This window comes from Mugil cephalus, chromosome 16 (assembly GCF_022458985.1).
Source record: "Mugil cephalus isolate CIBA_MC_2020 chromosome 16, CIBA_Mcephalus_1.1, whole genome shotgun sequence".
Taxonomy (NCBI): Eukaryota; Metazoa; Chordata; class Actinopteri; order Mugiliformes; family Mugilidae; genus Mugil; species Mugil cephalus.
This window is the reverse complement of record NC_061785.1, coordinates 3,646,526-3,668,591: the sequence shown is the minus strand read 5'-3', so window position 1 is coordinate 3,668,591 and position 22,066 is coordinate 3,646,526. Positions and strand designations below refer to the sequence as shown.

At 39.1% G+C, this 22,066-nt stretch overlaps 1 protein-coding gene across 7 annotated transcripts in view; it reads right to left on the bottom strand.

Moving 5' to 3' along the window:
• The window catches only part of LOC125022862 (protocadherin-15-like), a 217,664-nt gene that overhangs the window by 141,808 nt on the left and 53,790 nt on the right, over positions 1 to 22,066 (bottom strand). For all 7 annotated transcript variants that reach the window (XM_047609811.1, XM_047609812.1, XM_047609813.1 and 4 more), the window contains exons 5-9: positions 15,249 to 15,409; positions 13,876 to 14,031; positions 8,075 to 8,194; positions 7,772 to 7,882; positions 3,158 to 3,328 (exon numbers count right to left, since the gene is read on the bottom strand). In XM_047609811.1, coding sequence (XP_047465767.1) covers positions 3,158 to 3,328; positions 7,772 to 7,882; positions 8,075 to 8,194; positions 13,876 to 14,031; positions 15,249 to 15,409 — 719 coding nt within the window. The remainder of the gene's footprint in view (positions 1 to 3,157; positions 3,329 to 7,771; positions 7,883 to 8,074; positions 8,195 to 13,875; positions 14,032 to 15,248; positions 15,410 to 22,066) is intronic.

Sequence of the window (22,066 nt, the reverse complement as noted above, 5' to 3'; positions counted from 1 at the left end):
GTTTTAAGAGGCTGAGATTCACGATAATGAAGACAAGCTCTTGCAGGAAAGCGGGAATCTGCAGCTTTAAACATATTTTATTAATGTATTTGTGCATATATTATTTATTTATTATTTATGAAATCATAAAGCCTGAAATCTGTTCAGCATCTGGAGTCAGTCAGCAGCTGTACTCGGATCAAATGGACAAGAAAAGTAAAGCCCTATTTGCATGGAACTATTTTTATCTGGGGACCTCCAGTAATTTGTTATAATCACGTGATGATAATCTGTGATCTTAATCCCGTGCAAATCATCCATGTCCGTGATTTGTTAAGTAAAAATGACCCCGAAAACTACCTACCATAATTCTCATAACGAGTGGTCTTCTGGTAAAACTAATCCAGTGTGAATCTCTGTGATTTAGGGGTGAGTTTTTACTTTTTTGTGACTTTTCTTTGATTTGCATCTTTTTCTGGCTCTAGTCTCTTAAGAATTATGAAGGATGTGCTATAATTCAAAGTCTGGACAGATGTCAGAGGTCAAAGTCAAGATGTCGCTGAACTATTGACCAGTTTAAACCAGGGATATAATCATTAAATCAACCACTAATGTGTTCATCTGTAAAGGTGGAGCTGATTTAAACACTGACAGGTCGTTGATAATTTCTTCCCCGGGATAAATGGTATCAAAAATATATTTTTTATCATCCATTATAATTTGTGAAGTAATTAAAACTGTCTCTGACGCAGTGGAGTGAGATGGAAAGTAGCAGAGCCGTAACAACGGATAATAAATTTGAGTAAAACACAGTTTTTTTATCTTGTGTGAATGAACCACATGAAACACAGACGCAGGGCGGTAATATCTGTATCACAGGACGTCCTCAGTGGTGTAGATGTAGGTGTTTAATGCCATGTGTTTTACTGCATTGCCTCTGAGTTAAAAACACCTCAAGAACATTCCCATCGTCTCCCCTCAGCCGCCCCATCTCAAAGCCTGTCCTTGTCCGCATACACTAGCTCCTTCCCCAAAACCATGAAGTGTAAAGTTGATTTACTCCTGTTGTTCCTCAGCACGTCTCTCTTAGCCAGGAGGAACGAGTATGTATCTGTGAAAAAAAAAAACAGCGTGGGGGCGAGAGGACATAAACTAGAGAGATGGTTTCCTCAGTGTGTCTGGAGTAAAGTGACCGTTGGTGAGTGTCTTAGTATATATAGAAGAAACAGACAATGTCCAGTTAGGCATGACTGCTCTGCAGGCTAGACACTGTTGTGTGTGTTGGGGTGGGTTAAGGGATGAATGCATCGCTGACTTTGCAGCAACTTTGTCTCGTAAGTAGTATCGTTAAAGGTGCCCCGGATGGACACAGCTGTGGAAGCACAAACACATACCAGAGAACTGGTAAAACATCCTCATGCACCTGAGATTTACAGTCTGCTGACAGGACGGAGACGACGAGCCGCTAAATCTTTCTTGTGGTTATTATTTATACAAGTGTTATACTAGCGTGTTAGCAGTGCAGTTAGCATCTAGGGGCCCATGCTGCTTCATTACTTTGTAGACACCCCAGTTAATGAGTTAATTGCTCAATTGTTTTATTCATTTACAACTCAATTATACTGGTTAAGAGCATCTACTTTGTTGAAAGTAACTCTATGTAACTTGTACGCAGTTAAATCAGTGTTTAAAACCAAGCCACTTCTTCACGTCTTGTGTATAGACCAGTTGTCCAGGAGCCCACTCTGGAGGATTTGCACTCAGGAGCACTCAACATATTCCTGCCACAGTGGTTTAATGGTGCACAAATGGTGTAACTAATAACCAGCCGTAAGCTAATCAAAGCTTTGCGATCCATTTCTATATATGGAGTATTTCATCCGGATTGTCCATCAGTTACCAGTTCTCCTTGGTCAAACCTGATCTTCTGATTTCATTAACCTACTGTCAGAATTAGTGTTGGTTTGGAGGTGAGGAACCAAGTGCAGGACAAATGATGAGGCGGGGAATCCGGGGGAAAAAAGGGCGTATTTTATGAAAACAAAGGGGAAACACAAGGCGCTGCAGAGGGCAGGTAAATCCAAAATACAAAAGAATCAAAAACACGGAAAAAGGGCAAAAGGGCAAAAATCACAGGACCATGGGATGGGGATGCAAGAACGCATGGAAAGTAACACAAGGAACACACTGGGGAAAAACATCATGGAGAACAACAGATAAATAACATTAATAAGTTAACATTAACAACGCAACAGGGAACAAAGCGAAGGCAGGGCTATATTTACACAAGAGGGCACAGGGATGACAAGACACAGGTGCAACTAATGAGGGCAATCAAACCAGGAGAAACCAATAAGCAATCAACACCAAGGAGGCACAAGAGACGGGGAGTCCAGAAACTTTACAAAATAAAACAGAAAACACAACACAAGACACAGACAGACATCATGACAGAAACACAAGACATGACAGACAGGAAGTTACGAAACTAACAAAATAAAACAGGAAACTCAAAACCACGATCCCAAAATAAAAGACAGAACCATGACTCCTACTGCCTTTACACCAACAGGATGTTGGTTTACCGGACACATTACGATGTATTTACACAAAGTATCGGTATCGAATTGGTATCGCCGATGCCAGCCTGAATTTTACTCAGTATTGGTTCAGAAACATCACTAGTCTCCAGCCTAAGTCACACACAGAGAAACATTCACACCAACTCAATTTGGAACAATTTGGTCAACTTGGAACTGCCAATGAACCTAACAAGCATGTCTCTGGAGGTGGGAGGAAACCGGAGAACCTGGAGAGAACCCATGCAGAGTAGACACAGCGAGAACAAGCAAACTCCAAATAAGGAACCAGTCAGCCACTGTATCAGAACCCAGGACCTTCTACTAATAAATTATTTCAACAATAAAGTTGGAAGGAATTTATTAAACAGCCGTGGCAGACATGAACCACTCTGAACATGTTAGAAGATTTTATATTCTGATTAATGTATCGGGACACGTCAACATATGTCATCAATCAGCTGGTTTTATCGAACCCCCTCCATGTAAAACGTTACGTTGGAACCTCAATCACTCCTTACTGTGTGTGATAAATGTGCCTTCACCTACAAAGATAGTAATAAATACATAATGCATGCACATAGCAAGCGCACACTTACCGGCTCCGTCAGCTCCAGCACATTTGCCCGATACGTGATGGGACTGCAGTCGCGGGTGTTCCCCACAAGAGTACACGGGAGGAACATGGGACCCAGGTCGTCACCGTCCAGCACGTCCACCGTCAGGGTGGTGGTGGCCGTGCGGCGCTCGCTGGGATACGGGGCTCGATCCTGGACAGACGGACAGAGAGAAAGATGGTGTTTGAATAGGTTCATATTTCTGAAACTGTCATAGTCCATGTGGGCCAACCTGAATAAACCAAACTCAAGTCAAACAGACCAAATAAATAAATAAATAAATAAAATGCACAGTATTTTGGTGCACCCACTCCCATCTGTTGCTGTGCAAACATATGTCACATATTTTAAATACCTAAAAACAGATAAAAATGTTCAAAACCTTTAACGTGTTCCCGGAATACGCCTCATTAACGGTTATTAATTGCATGAGGCGCAAAGGGTACTTTTTTTCCTCCATCTGTAGAAAATATATACGTGATTTGTAAATGAAGAAGAAATTCAGATGTCTACAAGATGAGACCAGGATTTCTCTTAAAATCACAGTTAATTGCTCACCTTATAATCTGTACATTTACATCTTCAAAGATATATTATTCTAATTTCACATATATTTAATAAGTCGTCAGAAAAACTAGAAAAGATAACTATATAAATTAAGGGAATAGTTTAGGGATAAACTTTTTATTTGATCAGAATAAGATGCCAAGATTAGCTTAGCTTAGCTCAATATTACTGGTTGCAATAGTAAGGATAATGCCACTAACTTTTCTGTTTGGTAGACTGTGCATAATTAGCTTGCTTTGACATCCCCAACCTTGCTTTTAAGGATATTTGTTTCCTCTCAAGTACAGAGCTGTAAAATAATTGTGTGATAGAAGAAAGTTTGCAACTCCACAGTTCACACCGTGCGACTACCAACCTCTACCACCGTAACTTCAGCGGAGGAAGCCGAGGGATGACCTGCCTGCTGGTAATGGACGGACCATTCTCTACTGCTTCACTGTTAATGCTTTAATAAGCGTGTGGCTGCTTCAACATAGGCAGAACAAAAAGAAGTGGTCATCCCTTGGCTTCCTCCCTAAAAAGTTATGGTGATGGAGGTTGTCCCCAAACCCCTAAGAGGTGGAGACCATCTGATCACCCTTCTCCAAAAAGAAACCTTTTAAATTAGCAGGCTCAAGACAACTTCTTTCATTTTAGCTGTGAAGTATGGACATTTACCTGTTTTTTTCTTCTTTGTTCAGTTGTAAAAAAACCCTAATCCTAATTACCTACTGGTTCTTAGTCACATGGTGTGTGACATAATGAGAAGGCTCCACCCACTAATTGACCATTTTAAGCTTTGTCCAACTTTCTGTTGTTTTGCCCAGATAAAGGCCAATATGGAAGCAACGTGTAAAAAGCCTGTGTGCTTGTAACCAGTTTTTGCTATCCTTAAATAAATTTTTTTATATATATATATATATATACATTTTCAACCACAGAGTGCCTTTGCAATCTTTTCTTTTTCACTCTTTGACTTCACCCATCGCACCCGAAGAAAGAAGTATTTTGAAATCTCCTGAGCTCTCTAAGAACTTTTGTGTCTTCTTTTTTACTGATATTTTTGGCAGGATAATTTATCAACCTTGCAATCTCAATCTTGCATTTCGAACTGCAGCGTACACCAATCAGCCACAACATTATGACCACTGACAGGAGAAACAGAATAACATTTAAATATCGTCTTGTGGCAATTCAGTGTTCTGCTGGGACCTGGCATTCATTCACATGGATGTTACTTAGACATGTATCACCCACCTAGACCAGACCAGCCCCCCCCCCCCACCTCATAGCAATGACACTCCTTGATGGCAGCAGACATCCCCAGCAGGATGCACATGAAAAACGCTTTAGGAACAACTCAAAAAAAAAGCATGAAGTACTTGGCCTCCAAATTCACTAGATCCCAAACTGATCAGGTTTCTGTTTGATGATCCACAGAGGACCATCCCCTCAAAGCCCCCCCCCCCCCCCCCCCCCCCCACTAACAACATCCTGTTTCCAGACACCACAGTACACCCTCAGAAGGCCCATGTCCATTCTCTGTTAGACACCATTAGAAAGATGGTCATAATGTTATGCCTGATCGGCATACTGCTTTCCCACCCCCTGACAAAACAAACATCTGCTCAGTTTCCTGCTTGTAGCATTGTATTTTCATCATTCCTCATATAATACGAAGTTATTTTTCACATTGAGATGCTGGTTTAAATTATGAAACTTTTCTCATTATAATGAAACAGTCAGAAAATAACTTTTATAAGCTTTTTTTGCACACCTATGTATTAGCATACATTTGAATTACAGAAGCAACTAGAGTTAAAATATATATATATATATTCGTTGAGGAATAGGAAAATATGATCAAACCAGCTGCATTGTTTAAAAAGTATCAATGTCTAATTAGCTTGAACGTTCTACCCAGAAACCACAGAGGGATGACTTGCTCTTCTTTTTAAACCACGCTGCCATAATCCTCCACGCTGTAAGCTCTGAATGTTTAGAACATCTCCAACTGTTGACAGTGCTGAGCTGAATATTGATGAATTAATTTCAGAACAAACTCAACACACAAATGTCTCGATGCTGGTAAAATGATGAAGTCGAAACGTCTGAGATTAAATGACAGGATATTTAACCCTCATATATGACTTTAAAACTGTTATGTTGGTACCATGGGACAAAAGTGTCCTCTTCAAATACTAAAAACAGCATTTATTAACAGTACTAAAAGTACTAAAAGATTCATGTCTGACTTTTAACCCTTTATATGCCAGTGTTTGTGATGGTATCGAATTTTTTTTCAAAAAAAGAAAACACAAACGTTTAAAAATTTCCAGTAATCTGTATGCAAAGTTTTCTTGGGGGGATTATTAGAGCCTTGAGCATGTCAATGATTAGTAGCAACACTGATTTTGATGAATTATTATTATTTTTATTTATTTTTTTTTTTGTGGTGCCGTATTTATAAAAGTTGTTACATTTTTACCATTAAGGGATAAAAGTGTCCTCTTCAAAAACACCCTTAAAATAGCATATTTTTGTTGACATTTTCTTTCTTTCTTTTTTTTTTTTTTTTTTTTACATAAATGACTTTTAATCCACTTCAGTACTCATCACAAATTCTAAAAGTTTAAATAATTTCTGACTTTTAACTCATTATATGCCAGGGTTTGTGACGGCATTAAATCTTTTTCAAAAAAAAGAAAAAAAGTGAAAATTTAAATATTTTCAATAATCTAAATGCAAACTGAAATTTTCTTGGGAGAATTATTAGAGTCTTGGACATGTCAACGATTAGTATTGATTTGATGGATTTCATTTATCTATGTATTTATTTAGCGTCAAATTTACAAAAATTTTCAAAAAATGTTATGAAGGGACAAACGTGTCATCTTCAAAAACGCCCTAAAAATAGCATAATATTTTTTGTCAACTTTTATTTCCCATAATTTTTGAATCCACTTCAACACTAATCACAAATACCAAAAGTTTTGATTCATTTCTAACTTTGAAATTTTAACCATTATATACGTGTTTGTGATGACACCAATTTTGTTTTTTTGAAAAAAAAAAACACACAAAAAAATTTGAATATTTTCAATTATCTAAATGCAGTTAAAAGGTTTTTGCCTTAAATATTTGTCCTGTGTTTTTTCATAATCATAATCAACTAAAGGCAAAATTACGAAGTTATTCAACGACCATGACATTTCAAGTAAAGTATCGGTATCCGCGATACTAACCCTGTATTTACTTAGTATCAGATCGATACCAAAATTCCCAGTATCGCCCGCCCCTAATGTTCTTGTCATTTTATGTGAATGAATCTTTTCCTGTTTCTTTTACCATAACGACGCCAATGAAAAGCTTTTCTGTCTCCGTGTCTTCACTGAGAATTTGTATTCAGCAGATTCACAGCCACTTATAACACTTCTAATATTGTATCCAGATGAACAGCGGAATATGTCAACCTTTCAAGTAGCCCGAAACACATTAATCTTTCAGAGCACTGTTAACTGTTTATAATGCTTTCAGGGTAAATGGGCCTTGAAGCGTAAAAACATTTCGCAGAATTCTTCCCTGAGAACCTGAAGCTTTTTTAAGTGAAGCGTCCCTGTCACAACAAGAACCTTAATGGTGCGATCGGAATAGTAAACAATTTCTCTGATACTTTAAACCTCCACGTCCGTACCTCTTCAAGAGCGAGTGGGCTTTGCTTATTGAGAGAAATTAAGAATACCATAAAGCTTTAGTATAAATAAAACAGCCAGAGGACGACAACTGTATTAACAAAGACATTCACGATAATTAGGGATCCTCTTACAGATCCCTTAAGGCTGACCCAACAAAGAAAGGAAAACGTTAAAAATTTACATAAAAATAAGCACACTCTAGAGGCTCCACTCCTACTCAGTCAGGAGACGGTTTATTTTCTTCAACCATCGTATATGTGGTATGATAGGGAAGAAATAATAGATTAATAGCTGCACAGAGAATTCAAAATAGACCAGAATCAATAAAAAAAAAAAAAAAAAAAAAAACACTCACGTTTGCCTGTATGATGACTAGATATCGTGTTATCTCCTCATAGTTGAGTCTTTCTCTGAGAACCACGGAGCCAAACAGAGTCAGGGGGATGTCGAAGGTTCTGTTGGCAGTCTGAAAAACACACACATGCAACACAACGAAACAAAGTTTTTAGATTTTAGGCGAGTGAGGACGTCCAAAGCATGGTTGTACTAGTACGTAACTGGTCAAAATGATGACACATGGCTCTCACCAATGAAACCATTGGCGGCACTGTTGTTTAACCAGAAGCCTGATTAATCGTTTATAACCTGGGTAACCTACCGGGTCTTTAGGGTTGTACTGGATGGTGTACTCTATCTGTCCATTGGGACCGTCGTCGATGTCTGTGGCGCCGTTGTTCCCAAAGAAACCAGAGAAGATAGTCGTTCCCACTGGAGTCAGCTGAGTAAAAACACAACAGAGACAGAATGTCAGTACTTTCTGCATCACCAATGTAAAACAGGACTAATCCGTCTGTCTGGGACTTTAATCTATGTCCTTAATCTCACCAGTGGAGCAGATATGTGACTGAAGAAGAAGAAGAAGAAGAAGAAGAAGAAGAAGAAGAAGAAGAAGAAGAAGAAGAACACTATATTCATTGAATAAAAGAAGATGCCCAAGGCAGAGCAATGATTCCAGCTTTGTTCAAACACTGGTATTTAACGGATTGTCAACATTTTTTTGTTGTTGTTGTTGTTGTTGTTGTTTTTATTTTTACATCCAACTAAATCTGGCGGAACATTTTTCAGACCAGTCTCTTCTAAGAGAGGTGGTCACATGACCCCAAACTAATTGTCCAAACTAATTTCAGCAGAAAACTAAAAGATGACGTAGCTTAGCTCGCCAAACGTTTTCGCAATGTCCTGCATCATGCTGCATGTAATCAACTGGTTAAACAACTAGCAACTTCATAATTTACTATTTGCGCTATTGCTCATACTACAGAATCCTTCATTGGCATTGCCGCTAATATCATTCTTGCACTTCTGAATTTTGCTCATACATATGCTCTAAAATAATTAAACAAGTGTTTGCATTGACCATATCCATGTTTATACATATCTAGTCTACTCATTCATACTGTCTGACTCTGACTGGTATTAGTATTAGCCGTCAGTGGGCGTGAAGTGTACAACCCAAACCCTAGACCCTAACCCTAACCCACCCTGGACAGGTCTCCGGTCTATCTCAGGGCTAACACAACCTTTGTGTCAGACAACCAGTGTTATCTTCCAAAGCATAATGCATTACTTTTTAGTTGTTATTGTAATTTCAAAGTAATTAGTTATATTATAGGATTACTTCCACATCCAGTAGAAGGTGATGTGGAATGACATAATGACTAAGCTAGGCTAACGCTAATAGCAATACAATATAATGGAGCAGTTATGACTCATGGTTCAATACATATTGTGATAGAGATCCTGTAAATTTAGGCGTATTCATATTTAAATCAATATTGCAAGAAGCTACTACTGTATATTGTAACCGAACACTTAAAGAAAGCTGCACCACGCTACATGTTTCCTTAAATTACTTCAGAGATCTCTTGGTTTCACACACAAAGTGAACTTAACTTGCAGTCATCTTCTCCCAAATTAGCTGTTCTTTTTTTGTATAGATTTGTATAAAAACACACAACTTAATTAATTTGGTTAATTCTCGGTTTAAAATCCATTGTAACGCACTTTACTGACATTTGTGCCGAGTAAAATATTGCAATTATTTTTTTGTAGTGCCTTACATAACTGCATCACAGCAAAAAGTAATGCATTGCAGTAATTGCATTACTTACTCCCAGAACTGCAGAACTACAACCCCTCACACTCACTCCTACCACCAATTTAGAATCACCCGTGAACCTAACGAGCAAAACCCTCCACTCCACCAGCAGCAACCTTTACCTGGCAGCTTAGAGTTAATTTGAAGCTGTTGACACCGGCTATACAGAAAGATATATACAGAAAAATATAGTGTGTAGGTTTTTGCTGCCTCTGCTAGCAACAGTTGCTGTATTGCACAGGTATGTATATTGGATGATGCAGATATTAACCTCCTGAGACCCGGTGTCCTCAAATGAGGACATTAGGTTTTAGGTTTGTGGCGGTTTATTCTGCTTCATTTAGACCTGTTGTCCTCATAAGGAGCCATTTCTGTCTGTCATGTACTGGTAGTGAAGGGTCAATACACTTGTTTATTTATGTTTATTAATTTTTCCAGTTTGATAATGAAAATTTAACAAAGTCTCAAGTACTTGTTTGAGGACATTGGGATTTCATTGTTTCCAATTCTGCTTTTGCATTAAAATAAAGACTTTATAATTTGGTTCACACTGATGACTTAATTAATTAACTAATTGCCCTTCGGGCAAAGTTTTTCTGATTCTGATTCTGATTCTGATTAAATTAAAATATACAGTGGAATAATCCCTGTGTCCACATATTTTTTTTTCAAAAACTACTTCCAGTTCAAAGTTGATGCTTATTTTTTTATCCTTCTTACGTCCTACTAATCCCAAATACCTAAAGATCTTGATCGTATCTTAAAGAAATTAAGATGCATTCCGAAGAAATGCTTTGGTCTCAAGAGTTAACAGCATGCAGACATGGCTTTTTGCTAACACGTGGTGACTTCAGGTAAAAAAGAAACGAAAAGCTTGTATTTTATTTTATTTTTCAAATTAGGGAGAAAAACACAAAATCACTTTGCGAAGTGGTCGGCCATAAAGAATACCTCCTGTCAGTGGACTGACGTGTGCGCGCATACCGTAAATACACCGTGACTGAATACCACTTTTGTATTTGTGTACAATAACTTCCAATTTTGCAAGCAAGGACGAGTGTTCTTGATTCCGTTTCTGCTTTTCACCGCACACGTGGAACACGATTCACTTTCTATTAGAGAGAAGAAGAAAAAAGTAGAAGAAGCTGGAAATATTCAACGTGATTTAAATTTCTGTCTGAGAGCAGCTTTAGCCTTGTATTGCTTGCACTTTCCACAGCACATGAAAGGAGGAACTTTAGCAGTGATAAACTGACGTTCTACATTTTATTTATTTTTTTTCCTGCACACATGATGACATCATGCACGGTGTCAAAACAGACGTCTAATCTTTCGACGGCGCGAGAAACATTCGAGATTAAGTTCAGTTTAGCTGCTGCGCCAGTGGTTTCCCTTTAACGGGGGTTATCTCTGCCTCCCACCAATCCAACAATGGTCGTCTGAACGCTTTCCACTTTTAATGAAACAGCTCCAGACTCAGGCACCGGTGCCAGCTCACGAAATCAGCCCCAGAGATCACCTTGTACTGGGAAGAACTTTCACAGTGAACTCATAAACTGTGTCCTAGATGCTCTCATAAATAAATAACCACATCACTTCTGTGTGTCTCTTCTGTCTGCCTCGCTTTGGTGAAAGCCCTAATTGTTAGTAACGACCAACAAACTAAGAGAAGTTTTAATATAAATAGCCCAGATGAAGCTTCATGAACTCCTCTCGATATTTAATTTATTGCACAAGGTGGCCACGGTTCTGAGGCCAACAGAAGTGAATTAAAGAATAGTTGTCTGCCTAATGAGCAGGCTTGTGTTCAAGTCTGAATAAATCTGCTCCTGCTCTTAAATTATTACCCACATGCGGATAAATTTATTCCCTCTTTATAAAACATTACAACCAAACAGGGCCGGGCGGTATGACCAAAAATGTACATCATATGTTTTTGTTCATGCATAATCAAAACATTTTCTGCTCATTGAGAGAGAAATTAATGCAGCAGATTGACTGAGGACAGACTATTTCACTGTGATGACTGAATATTGCATTTAATTTTAAATTATTCAAGTAATACACAGGTAATATGTATAAAATATATATAAAAATGTGTAATCAACCAAAGATCTGTGTTAGCACTGCCTGCTGGGGACATTTACAGCTCGAAGATAAAAAAAAAAAATTATCAAGATGAAATGAAGAAACAGGGACAATTAACAGTTTAATTTATTTTGACATATTTGTTCATATTTAAACATATTTAAACTGCTATGTCTGTAATGTCAATAGCAGCGCGACTGGCTACCGTAATAACTGTAGTCTGCGTGCAACATCTTTTTCTCTGATTCATAAAAAGCTAAAATTGGGAAACAGGAACTGTCCCCAAAAATCGGGGACATCTGGTCACCCTAAAAAACACCAAATAACCAACACCAGCACCTTTTTCTTTGGCACAAGTCTTCTCGTTCTGCCACTGCATTTTTTGGACCTTTCCATCTTCACCACACCTCAGAGTGACACAATCGCCCAATGTGTGTTCGAAAAGCTTCATTAATAATGGTCCAGTCTGAAACAGTGTCTCACAGTGCAACGTTTCAAACACTGCGTAACAAACCAACACCGTTATATTGAAAATTCATATGATAACGGCAACATACCGGTGTTCGGTATGAACCGTCCAAAGGAGCCATTTTTTCCCCCCTAAACTTCACAGCAGCCATTGTTAGTGAACAGAGGAAATTATTTTCGTAGATGTAATGAGCAACTGCAGGTGTAGGAGGAGAAACCAGAAATATATAGAGTGTGGCAGAGGGAGAAGGTGGAGAGGGTGAGAAAAGGCGACATAATGAAGAGCTGAGAGTGGCGAGAGGCCGTGTAAGTGTGTGTGAGGAGGGAGAAGGGTGAGAAGACAGATTGGGTCGGACAGGCTGTGGACGACTGTATAATGAGATATTCTACCGGGTCCTGCTTGGTTGGTGCTGGCAACAAGCTACAAGCCTCCGCGTCCAGTTTCACTTTGAACCTCCTCTCGTTAAATTCTGTTTCCTCTCGGGGACAAACTAACCGCGGGGATTGGCATCTCTAAGATTATTCTGGAAGCTGCAGGATAACAGATTTGGATCTCTTTTTTATTTGCTGCCCAAAAAAAAAAAAAAAAAAATAGACTTTCCGGCTCCCACCCCCTCTCCTCCCCTCTCCTCCCCTCCTCTCCTCCTTCCCGTGCTGCCCTTTAACTTTAGTCTGACAGCAAAATACGACAAGACAAAGACAAAAACACGAAGCAGATTTTTATTTTTATTTGAAAGACTGTACAGCTATGTTAGGACACAGGAGCAACCTGATGCTTTTATATTTATTTAACCACGGTTTCCAGTCTCACACATATGAGTCTTGCATCTGCTATCAGACAGCAGCTCTGCAGGATAAGTGATTTAGATTCAGTGTATTTTTAATCTCTGCGTGAGAAAGATGTCATGGTATCCCGGTATTGACGATAGTATGATATTATAATTATAATTAAATTTCAGTATCGCGTTAAAAATGTGCATGTAATAATGAATTAATAGTGAATTTTTTTTTTTTCCCACCGTCCCACCCTCTTATTAAATACTATTTGATGGTGCAGTTCCACTCCTGACCAGAGAATACCATTGTGACACATTGATGGTAGAGGGGGCGCTGTTGAGCTCCTGCCACCTCAAGTCATGTGAGGTGAAGAAGAGCAGCAGCGAGTGAGTGGATGCAGATGGAGCGTGTTAGATAGCGGCACACAGACAAACGAAAATTCAAACAAAAATTGGGAATACGATTATCTTTTTACTAAAGTAGATTCCATGTTGTATGATTGAAGTCTGTATGATTAACGGGGGTAAATCTTGTCCCATTTTACTTAGTTTTTTTGCACTAAATGTCTTTGTATTTTAAAATATATCAAAGTGCTTTAATTGTATTTCTGATTTAAAGAAGCCAGACAGATGTTAAGTAAGTTTTTGTATATAAATATGAAGCACAATAACCAGTGTCATTCATGTTTCAAAATTAATTTGTGATAGCGTTTTTGCACATGCATGCTATATATGCTGTATATACCCATATTTAAATGAATGTACCCCAGACTGTTTCCCCGGATTTGACCCTCCACTAGGAACAATCCTGGTCTAAATGTGCCATTTGGATTTGTGTTTTACATCTGTTTTCTTCCGTTCTACTGTTATTCTTAGTGTAATTCATCTCCCAAAACAGAGAAAATGACACAAATAACGTTGCATTTCCTGGATGTTACCGTTGTTATTTCCATTCTGTGGTGTGTTTACCTCGCTGATGGCCACGTAGTATCTGGGCTGCTGGAAACGTGGCGCGTTGTCGTTGCGGTCTCGAACCACGATGCGGACCTCGTGCAGGATCACGGTGCCAATCAGCTCGTTGGTGCACTGGACCTGGACCACGATGGACTGAATGTACGAGGGCGGCTGGAGGAGAGAAGCAGGGGAATAGATGTAGAGCAGGTCTGATGAACTAATTTAGGTCCAGTTTGATCTGCAAAACCCCTTGTTTTACTGCAATTAATGAACAATACATTTACAAAACATTTCTTTTCAGATCACTTCAGTCTCAAAGCTCAGGTCTACTTCTGGTTCATCAAGTAGAATGGGAGGTCGAGCCAACGTTTAAGGTCAGGCTTAAGACTTTCCTTTTTGACAAAGCTTATAGTCAGAGCTGGACTGAACCATCCTATAGTTATGCTGCTACAGGCCTTGGCTGCTGGGGGACGATGCATGATGAGGACATGTCCTCTGCTCTCTCTTCTCTGGCACCAAGCTCCTGTCCTTTAATCTCTTATAGTTTCTTTTCTATTACTAACTGCTGTGTCTCCCTCCACCTCCATCTTCTTGTGAGGGTCTCTGGCCTGGAGTCCTGTATATCTGACCTGCAGAGTTCCAAACTACATCTGCTGTCGTGGTCTCATCAACCTGCCCCAGTCTTCACGGCCTAACCCTGCAGTTATCTACTCCTACCTGGATGAACAATTCTCCAACCTTCTCCAACTTCTTCACTGTTATTCACTTCTCCTCTCAGTGGTTTTAATGTTGTGGCTGACCGGTGCAATTGCAAGTAATACGGTGTGTCCCCTAGTAATTATGTATAGTAGCTACTTCTTCTAGAAAGCTGCAGTGTTTCAGAGGTTCAACACCCCTGATAGCCGATAGTCCAAGTGTGCAGCCAAAACCCAATACTTGTTGTTGCAATTCAATACTACTTGTATGTATTCCAATAGTTTTACTTATTTTGCCCCCATGTATGATTTTGCAAACTGCAATTTTTTTTTTTTTTTTTTTTTTTTTAAAGGAACACCTGCTGACTTTCTTTAACCAAGGGAAACTACCGGAGTTTGGATGAAGCTGAAACTTTCGAAAACTTAAAGTTTCTAGCACCAGCAAAAGTTGGTGAGAAAATCATCAGTATTTGCTACCTTCAGATTTGTCCTTTTCAGAAGTTAAGACAGAAAAAGCGAAAAATATATATATATATATATATAAACATTTGCATCAATTCTTAATTTGAATGTGATACATCAGACTCAATGAGATTTTTTTGTCAAAGTCCCAACTTTACCGTATGAAATCAGTCGAAACGAGTCAAATACGAGCACAGACAAAGCAAAAGTAAAACAGTTGCGTTTCCTTACGTCTCGATCCAAAACCCGTCCGGTGCTGTTCAGGTAAAGGGCTTGTCTGGAGGGGTCGAGGATCACCCAGTAGTCACGGTTGTCCCTCAGGGACAGAGAGATGGTACGATCTGGACCTTCAGCCACGCCGTTTATCTGCATGTTCTCCACCAGCAACGTTCCTGCAATAAAATCAAATAAAATAAAACATAAATACGTGGAATAACCCAGCAGCTAAAGGCAGACTCGGAGCCTGGGTTTTCCTGGATGATCCAATTTGAAGCTAAATCGAAGCAGACGGAGACATGTTTTTCCCCCACAGATCAAAATTTATTCAGAAAGAAAAGGAAACAGAGGCATTTCAAACAGAAGCTCCTGTTCTTCTTCATGCTTCTAAATGAATTATATACCTGGAAATGATGTGCAGGGTTGTAGCCACAGTCAAGGTCAATGAGACGGAGAAGGACGCATCGTGCAGAGCGAGATGGAGTAAAAAGCATGTGCAACTCGGTAAAATTTAATTAAGAACGGCAGAACAGATACGGGCAACTACATCTGCTCGGAGTCTATAACGGTACCTGAATACTTAAACAAAACTTTCAAGACAAAGAGAGTCAGTGTAGCAGAAAACAACACATGTTCTAATGGCTTCAAAGCTTTCATCCGCGTGTACTTAATAAATAAAAAAATAATAATACTAATAAAAAATAAAGCTTGAATAAATTACATAGTAAACATTTAACTAAGCCAGATGGTGCAGATGGAATAAAACTCGATTCACTTAACACAGTCAATTGGTGACAGAGACGCGTGATTTAAATGGTGGAAGTGAGTCTGCATGAACACAAATCCAGAAAAACTTTATGAAAAACAACGGCTCCCTGTCTCATTTATCCATCTATCCATCTATCTATTGGTCTATATGCTACAAGTGATGTTCGATGCCACCGATTTCTTTTCTGACACAATACTGAGTAAAATTCAGGCTGGTATCGACGATACCGATCCAATACCAATACTTTGAGGTAGTGGCTTCATTTACTATTAATTAAATTGATGTTTAACTATTAACTATAAAATGAAACCTTGCATCTTATTTGTTCTCTCCTCTTCTGTCTCCTCATCATAAATGTCTCGTATTCTGTGTTGTGGTTTAACCTGAGTTTGTGTTTCACAAGGTTTGTTGTGTTCGATTTTAGAGCATAAAGACCTGGTATGGGTGGTATCGGTATTCCAGTATCGATCCTCACTAACGAGCAGTGACTTGGATAATTAATTGATTACTGGTTTGGAAATAGTTACTGGAAAAAGTGGTCAGATTAGAGTCATCACTGATTATGGAAATGATACAGTTCCCATGTGGACCTGGTGGTGTGAGGATACAGGTGAGTGGTGCTTTGACCTAAATGTGAAGCACATGTTAACCAGGTTGTGTTAACAAATCGCAAAACATACACAGACATAAGGCTTCTCACTGTGGAGTGACGGATTCCCCCCCCAAAAAATGTGCAAACCTTAACAGAATTAATGCAACAAAGAAGAAGCTATCGTCATCACTGGTCTAATCATGTGGGATTTTTTATTTTATTATTTATTTATTTTTATTGAAGTCTCCAGGCTTCTCCTTGAAACTTTCACTGCATTCCAACAGAATCCAGCGTTTACATATTTTCCTTCTGAACAGATTATGGAAGGTTTCCACCACCACAAAACCACCTAATTGAAAATTCCTTCCGCTCGGTGCGGATATTAAAGTCTCGCCTTTTGATAGATAGATAGATAGATAGATAGATAGATAGATAGATAGATAGATAGATAGATAGATAGATAGATAGATAGATAGATAGATAGATACTTTATTTATTTGTCCAATTACGGACAAAAAATAACATAAAAAACAAAAACAAAGTGTGCATAAGATGTACAATACTGGAATATATATTATGCAATAAATATAGATATAATATGAAATAAGTATGTAAGTATATGTATAATATTGTGCACAATAAATTGGTTTAAAGAGAGAATATAAGCAAATGTATGAATTCTACAAGATATGGTAAAATATGTCATCAATAAGATAAGATAATACTGTTCAAAAATATATAGTAGCAGCCAAGTGTCATCAGATCAACCACAGCCCAGTTCACTTTTATGATTACGGCTAAAGTTACAGCAGAGAGTAGGTGTATGAAATACGTCGGGGGGGAAAAACAAAAGTGTAGGAAAGCAAAAATAATAAATAAATAAATAAATAAAAACTGCTGTTTAACTGCTTGACTCTGTGCAGCTCTGAATCACAGGAGACCCGTTACCAGACCCCACACGCTGCATTATTAATCCACAACACCACTGTGTCCCATCCTCCAGCACTTTATTAGACACTGCACACTCATATTCTGCAGACACACTTGTTCTGTGTGTATTTAAAACTAATAGATTAGTGAAAACTTAACAGCCAACACTTGATATTTCCCCTTTAACAGTATAACTATATATGCATGCAAGCAAACAAATAAAAAATTAATATATATATTAATATATTGTGACTGTCTTGCAGGTTCTGGACTCTTTGCAACAACCTCCATGAACTGTTGTGTGTGTGCGTGCGTGCGAATGTGTGCGCGTGTTAGCAATAGAAAGTTTGAAAATTAGAAATGGTTAGATCAAGGCAGAGATTTCGACGGCGAGGAAAAGAGAAAAGTTGAGAGGCGAGCGTGATTGTGTTTGCCTGGTTGTTGTGAGAGACGCCCGAAACGTTCCCATATCTGATCTGCCAGACTTAAAATTGGGTCACGGCCTCTTCCGCGCTGCCATGGAAACCGTGTCAAATGCTTTGCTATGATTCGCCGACTTTTAAATAAACGAGGAAATCTAATGAAATTGGTTTCTTTATATGAGAAATGGGACAGAAAATGGAATTCATTAAGGGGAGGGGGCTCGTTCCAGTCGCTCTCTCTGCGTCTGTCTCGCAAAACGAGTTGTAAAAAAAAAAAAAAAAAAATCTCGAGTACAAGCAAATAAGAAAACGATAGATGGCACGTACACCTTGTGTGACTGTGTCTAATTGAATGCCTCATATAAATGATCTCTTTTCCACTGCGACCTCACTTTAAGGGACGCGTGACTGAACGCTGCACCTGATTAAATTGACCCACGTGTTAAAGCGTATAGGCAGAAGCGCACAAAGCTGCTTCATGTGCTTCGAAGCCGGTTGTGTGTGTGTGTGTGTGTGTGTGTGTGTGCAGCACAGCAACACTTAAAGCAGATAGAAGGAATTTGCCAAGAAAAAAAAAAAAGCATAAAGAGCAATTAGAGAACAAGAGAGTAGAGGGAAAATAGAGAGGTGAAGAAGAGGCCGGTGCTGAGTGAGACGTATTAGGACAAAATGGGCATCGCTGCTGTGATTTAATAGAATTTTTACAGGACATTAACTTAACTGAATGTGGCCACAGTGCAGATGCGTCATCCAGGTGGCCCACGAGCCGTGGACTGAAAAGCAATCAATGCATCTACCTCCTGATTCTGCTCTTGGGGCGAGGAGGAGAGAAGGAGTCGGGTAGATAGCGGCGTAGCAACAGAGACGAGTGTTACGACTTCTCTCGTGGACGGAGGTAAATCAGATGTGTTGCCAAAAATGTGATAGTTAATAAATTAATTTAAAGTGGTTTCAGGGTCTATACGGTATAAAAAATGTCAAATACGCACACCAGGCGGTGGCGGTAATGCACAAGAAAGTTGTTTGCCAGCCACCAATAAAACCCAAAAAGAAGAAGAAGCCCCGCCCCCTGAGTGGTAAAAACATGGTGAAATGTATCAGTAAATACAGCGAGGCCGGGAAAAACGTGGATTATCAGATCAAATTAAGGACAATTGGAATCGAAAATGATCCATACGAACTTGGAAAAGTGGATTAGCCTCGGTTTCAGTTAGTTTTAGGTCATTTCTACGAGGAAAAAAAATAGGTAGAGGTAGATTTATTCTTTTTTTTTCATCATGCACTGTTAGAAAAATGGTTTGGTTCCATCAATACTCCGTCTTCCCCGTTTTTAAAACTAATTTTACAATTTAGATGTTTTTATGAAGCCTATGATTCAAACTAATGCTGCTAATCTCCACGTTCAACTGACACTTTTTGCCGCTCAGTGGCCGTAACCATGGAGACGTCTCTGGCTGTGACATCACGTTCATACCCTCCATAGTTTTCCATTTGACTGACAATGAATAAAACAGTTGTTTCATTGAAATGGCTGAGGTTATTCCCTATGTTATTTCAGTTCCATGCGCGTAGAATAGATTTTAAATGCTATGTCCCTAGTGTGCGATTGTTTTCAAGTTGTTTCAGTTCAATAATTTTAAAGCGGCGCTTCGATATTTCTCCATTTCCCATCTGACAGTGCTGAGGTGAGCTCGTATTTTTTTATGTTTTAGCCTAATAAGTAGCAGCGACAAGTGTTGAGGCCGTGGGTCAAATGTTTTAAGCACTGAAGAAAAAGAAGAAGCCTTAGAGTTTTCTTTTTATAATCAGAATAAAAGGCCTTTGTAGTTTCTCTTTTTATCGCCACGTGACCTTATCTAAGTCACGCTGACCTTTTTATATATTGCTGCTCCTCCTCATGTATTGTATATAGCTCTGCGATCACGCTACATTAGCAACGTAACGCTCTCATAAAAGATCTCTTTCTTCCCGCGAACTGCGACACAAATGTCATTTTGATTATATTGTATCTTTACTGTGTATATGCTAATTTCTGTTTTATAAGATGCATCCTGCCCTCGCTATAAACTGTATATGAACTTGAATCACACCCTTATATACAGTAAAGTGCCTCAGGCTGCACCTCAGCATCATCAGTAGCTTTTAATAGTCCTCCACTGCATGTAGTTAGATGGGATAGTGTAGCAGGTTATTTCTCTCCAGCTAAAGCTCTAATAACTTCATCAAATAGTTGATGTGCAGCCTCCTTCTCTCTGTTACCACAGGACGTTGTTACTGACTGATGTGACTTGTAAGGATTATTATTTTATTTATTTTTTAGTGTTTGAAACGTCATTTTCACATATTTTATTGACCCCTTCATGGTTTGTTAACAATGTGATGTTTTTTGAGGGGCGGGGCTTAACTGGAGGCAAAACACCTCAAACACAATAGCCTGTAAACGGTGGTTAGCATATTTCAATGGACTGTTTTGGCAAGAATAGACGAGGAAAACACATATTTTAGAGAATGTACTACTCTCTGAGACCAGGAGTGTTATTTTAAAAGTTGACTCTGACTGATGGGACTATATTCACCGACCCCTACACTCTCACTCACTGGATGGACAATTTGACCAAAGGAGGACACAGAGGGGACGAAGTCTGGTCTGTCTTTATCAAGTGAAGCCTCTCCATCAAAGATATTACAAGAAGTAAGAGGAACCACTGTGGAGGGTAACATAGTAAATGCAACTTCTGCTTGGACGCCCCTGAAACATACAACTAATGTTGTGTTATCTAGCGGTTAGCATTAGCATTAACATCTAATAAAAATCCCCTAAATAAGCGTTAACTGAATATAATTTCCGTAACAATTTATTCTAACCCATAACGTCATCCAGGCTGAAACTGATGATGCATTACATATTAATCTTAACAGATAAGAAGTGTATCCTTCTATTCTGCCTCCAGCTAACGTCATGACGTCACAGTGACGTAGGCCATGAAGGCGTCTATATGATTTTGTCTCTTTTTGGTTTTTCTGTTGCTGTATTAGTACAATATACACAATACATGAATAAATTACTCTGATGTTTTTTACTCCTTATGAAGCTATGATTTGAAATACACTACTTTTTTTTTTGTTTTAGGTTTCCCAGACACATTAGGGTGTATTTCACACAAAGTATCAGATCGGTATCGCTGAGAACCAGCCTGAATTTTACTCAGCGCTGGATCGGAAAGGATATCAGTGGTATCGAACATCACTAACACACACTTGATGAGCCGCTGCTAGCTTGCTGCAACCACCCACTGAGCTCCTCACCTCTCTTCTCTTCCACGCAGCAGTGTAGCCGACAAACCGACTAGTCGTAGTAGTGTGTCCAGCGCCTACTGCGAGGACCCCCGCAGCTTCCCTGTGTGCCCTACTGTGCATGTACTAGTGTCTGAACCCGATTTCCTCACCTGTTCTTATCTGATATTAATGATATCCTCAGTTCAGCATCGCCTTCTTTTACGAGATCTCCATGAGCAAAAATTCTTGAATTTTGTATCTTATCTTTCCTCCAGCCTCTTTCTTTCTTTTTTTTTTTTTTTGCAACCACCCGACCAAGATAATCACCCTGAAGCCAGAATCACTATTAAACCCTATTAAACACCACTTCACGGCCATAGAGCGATGCATGGTGTTATGTATACAAACGACTCCGCTACTATTCTTCAGCAGCCTTGTTAAATAGATTACTGCATAAGTAGACACAGTGCAGGCTCACTTACTGTATATGCACACAATACAAGATATAATACCTAATTAACACACACACCGACAGACACACAGATATGTGTGTCAGGAGTGCACATATTACAGCGGGATAATACGGTGCCGTGGCCAGCTTTACGTCTCCGTTAATTCAGATGTGGAAGCAGCGTTCTGAAAAACTGAGAACACATTTGCAGCCGCACAAAAACCCAAGAGACTTTCCCGTGTGGCAGCTTCCCCTTTTACATTTTACAATTTCATTTCACAAATCCCATCTTCTCCCCTCACATTTTTTTGATTTACCCACTGAGGCAATAACAATGTGTTCATCGAAGTCCCCTATATCCCGTAGTTCCCGCCGTAATAAGCAGCGGTGAGT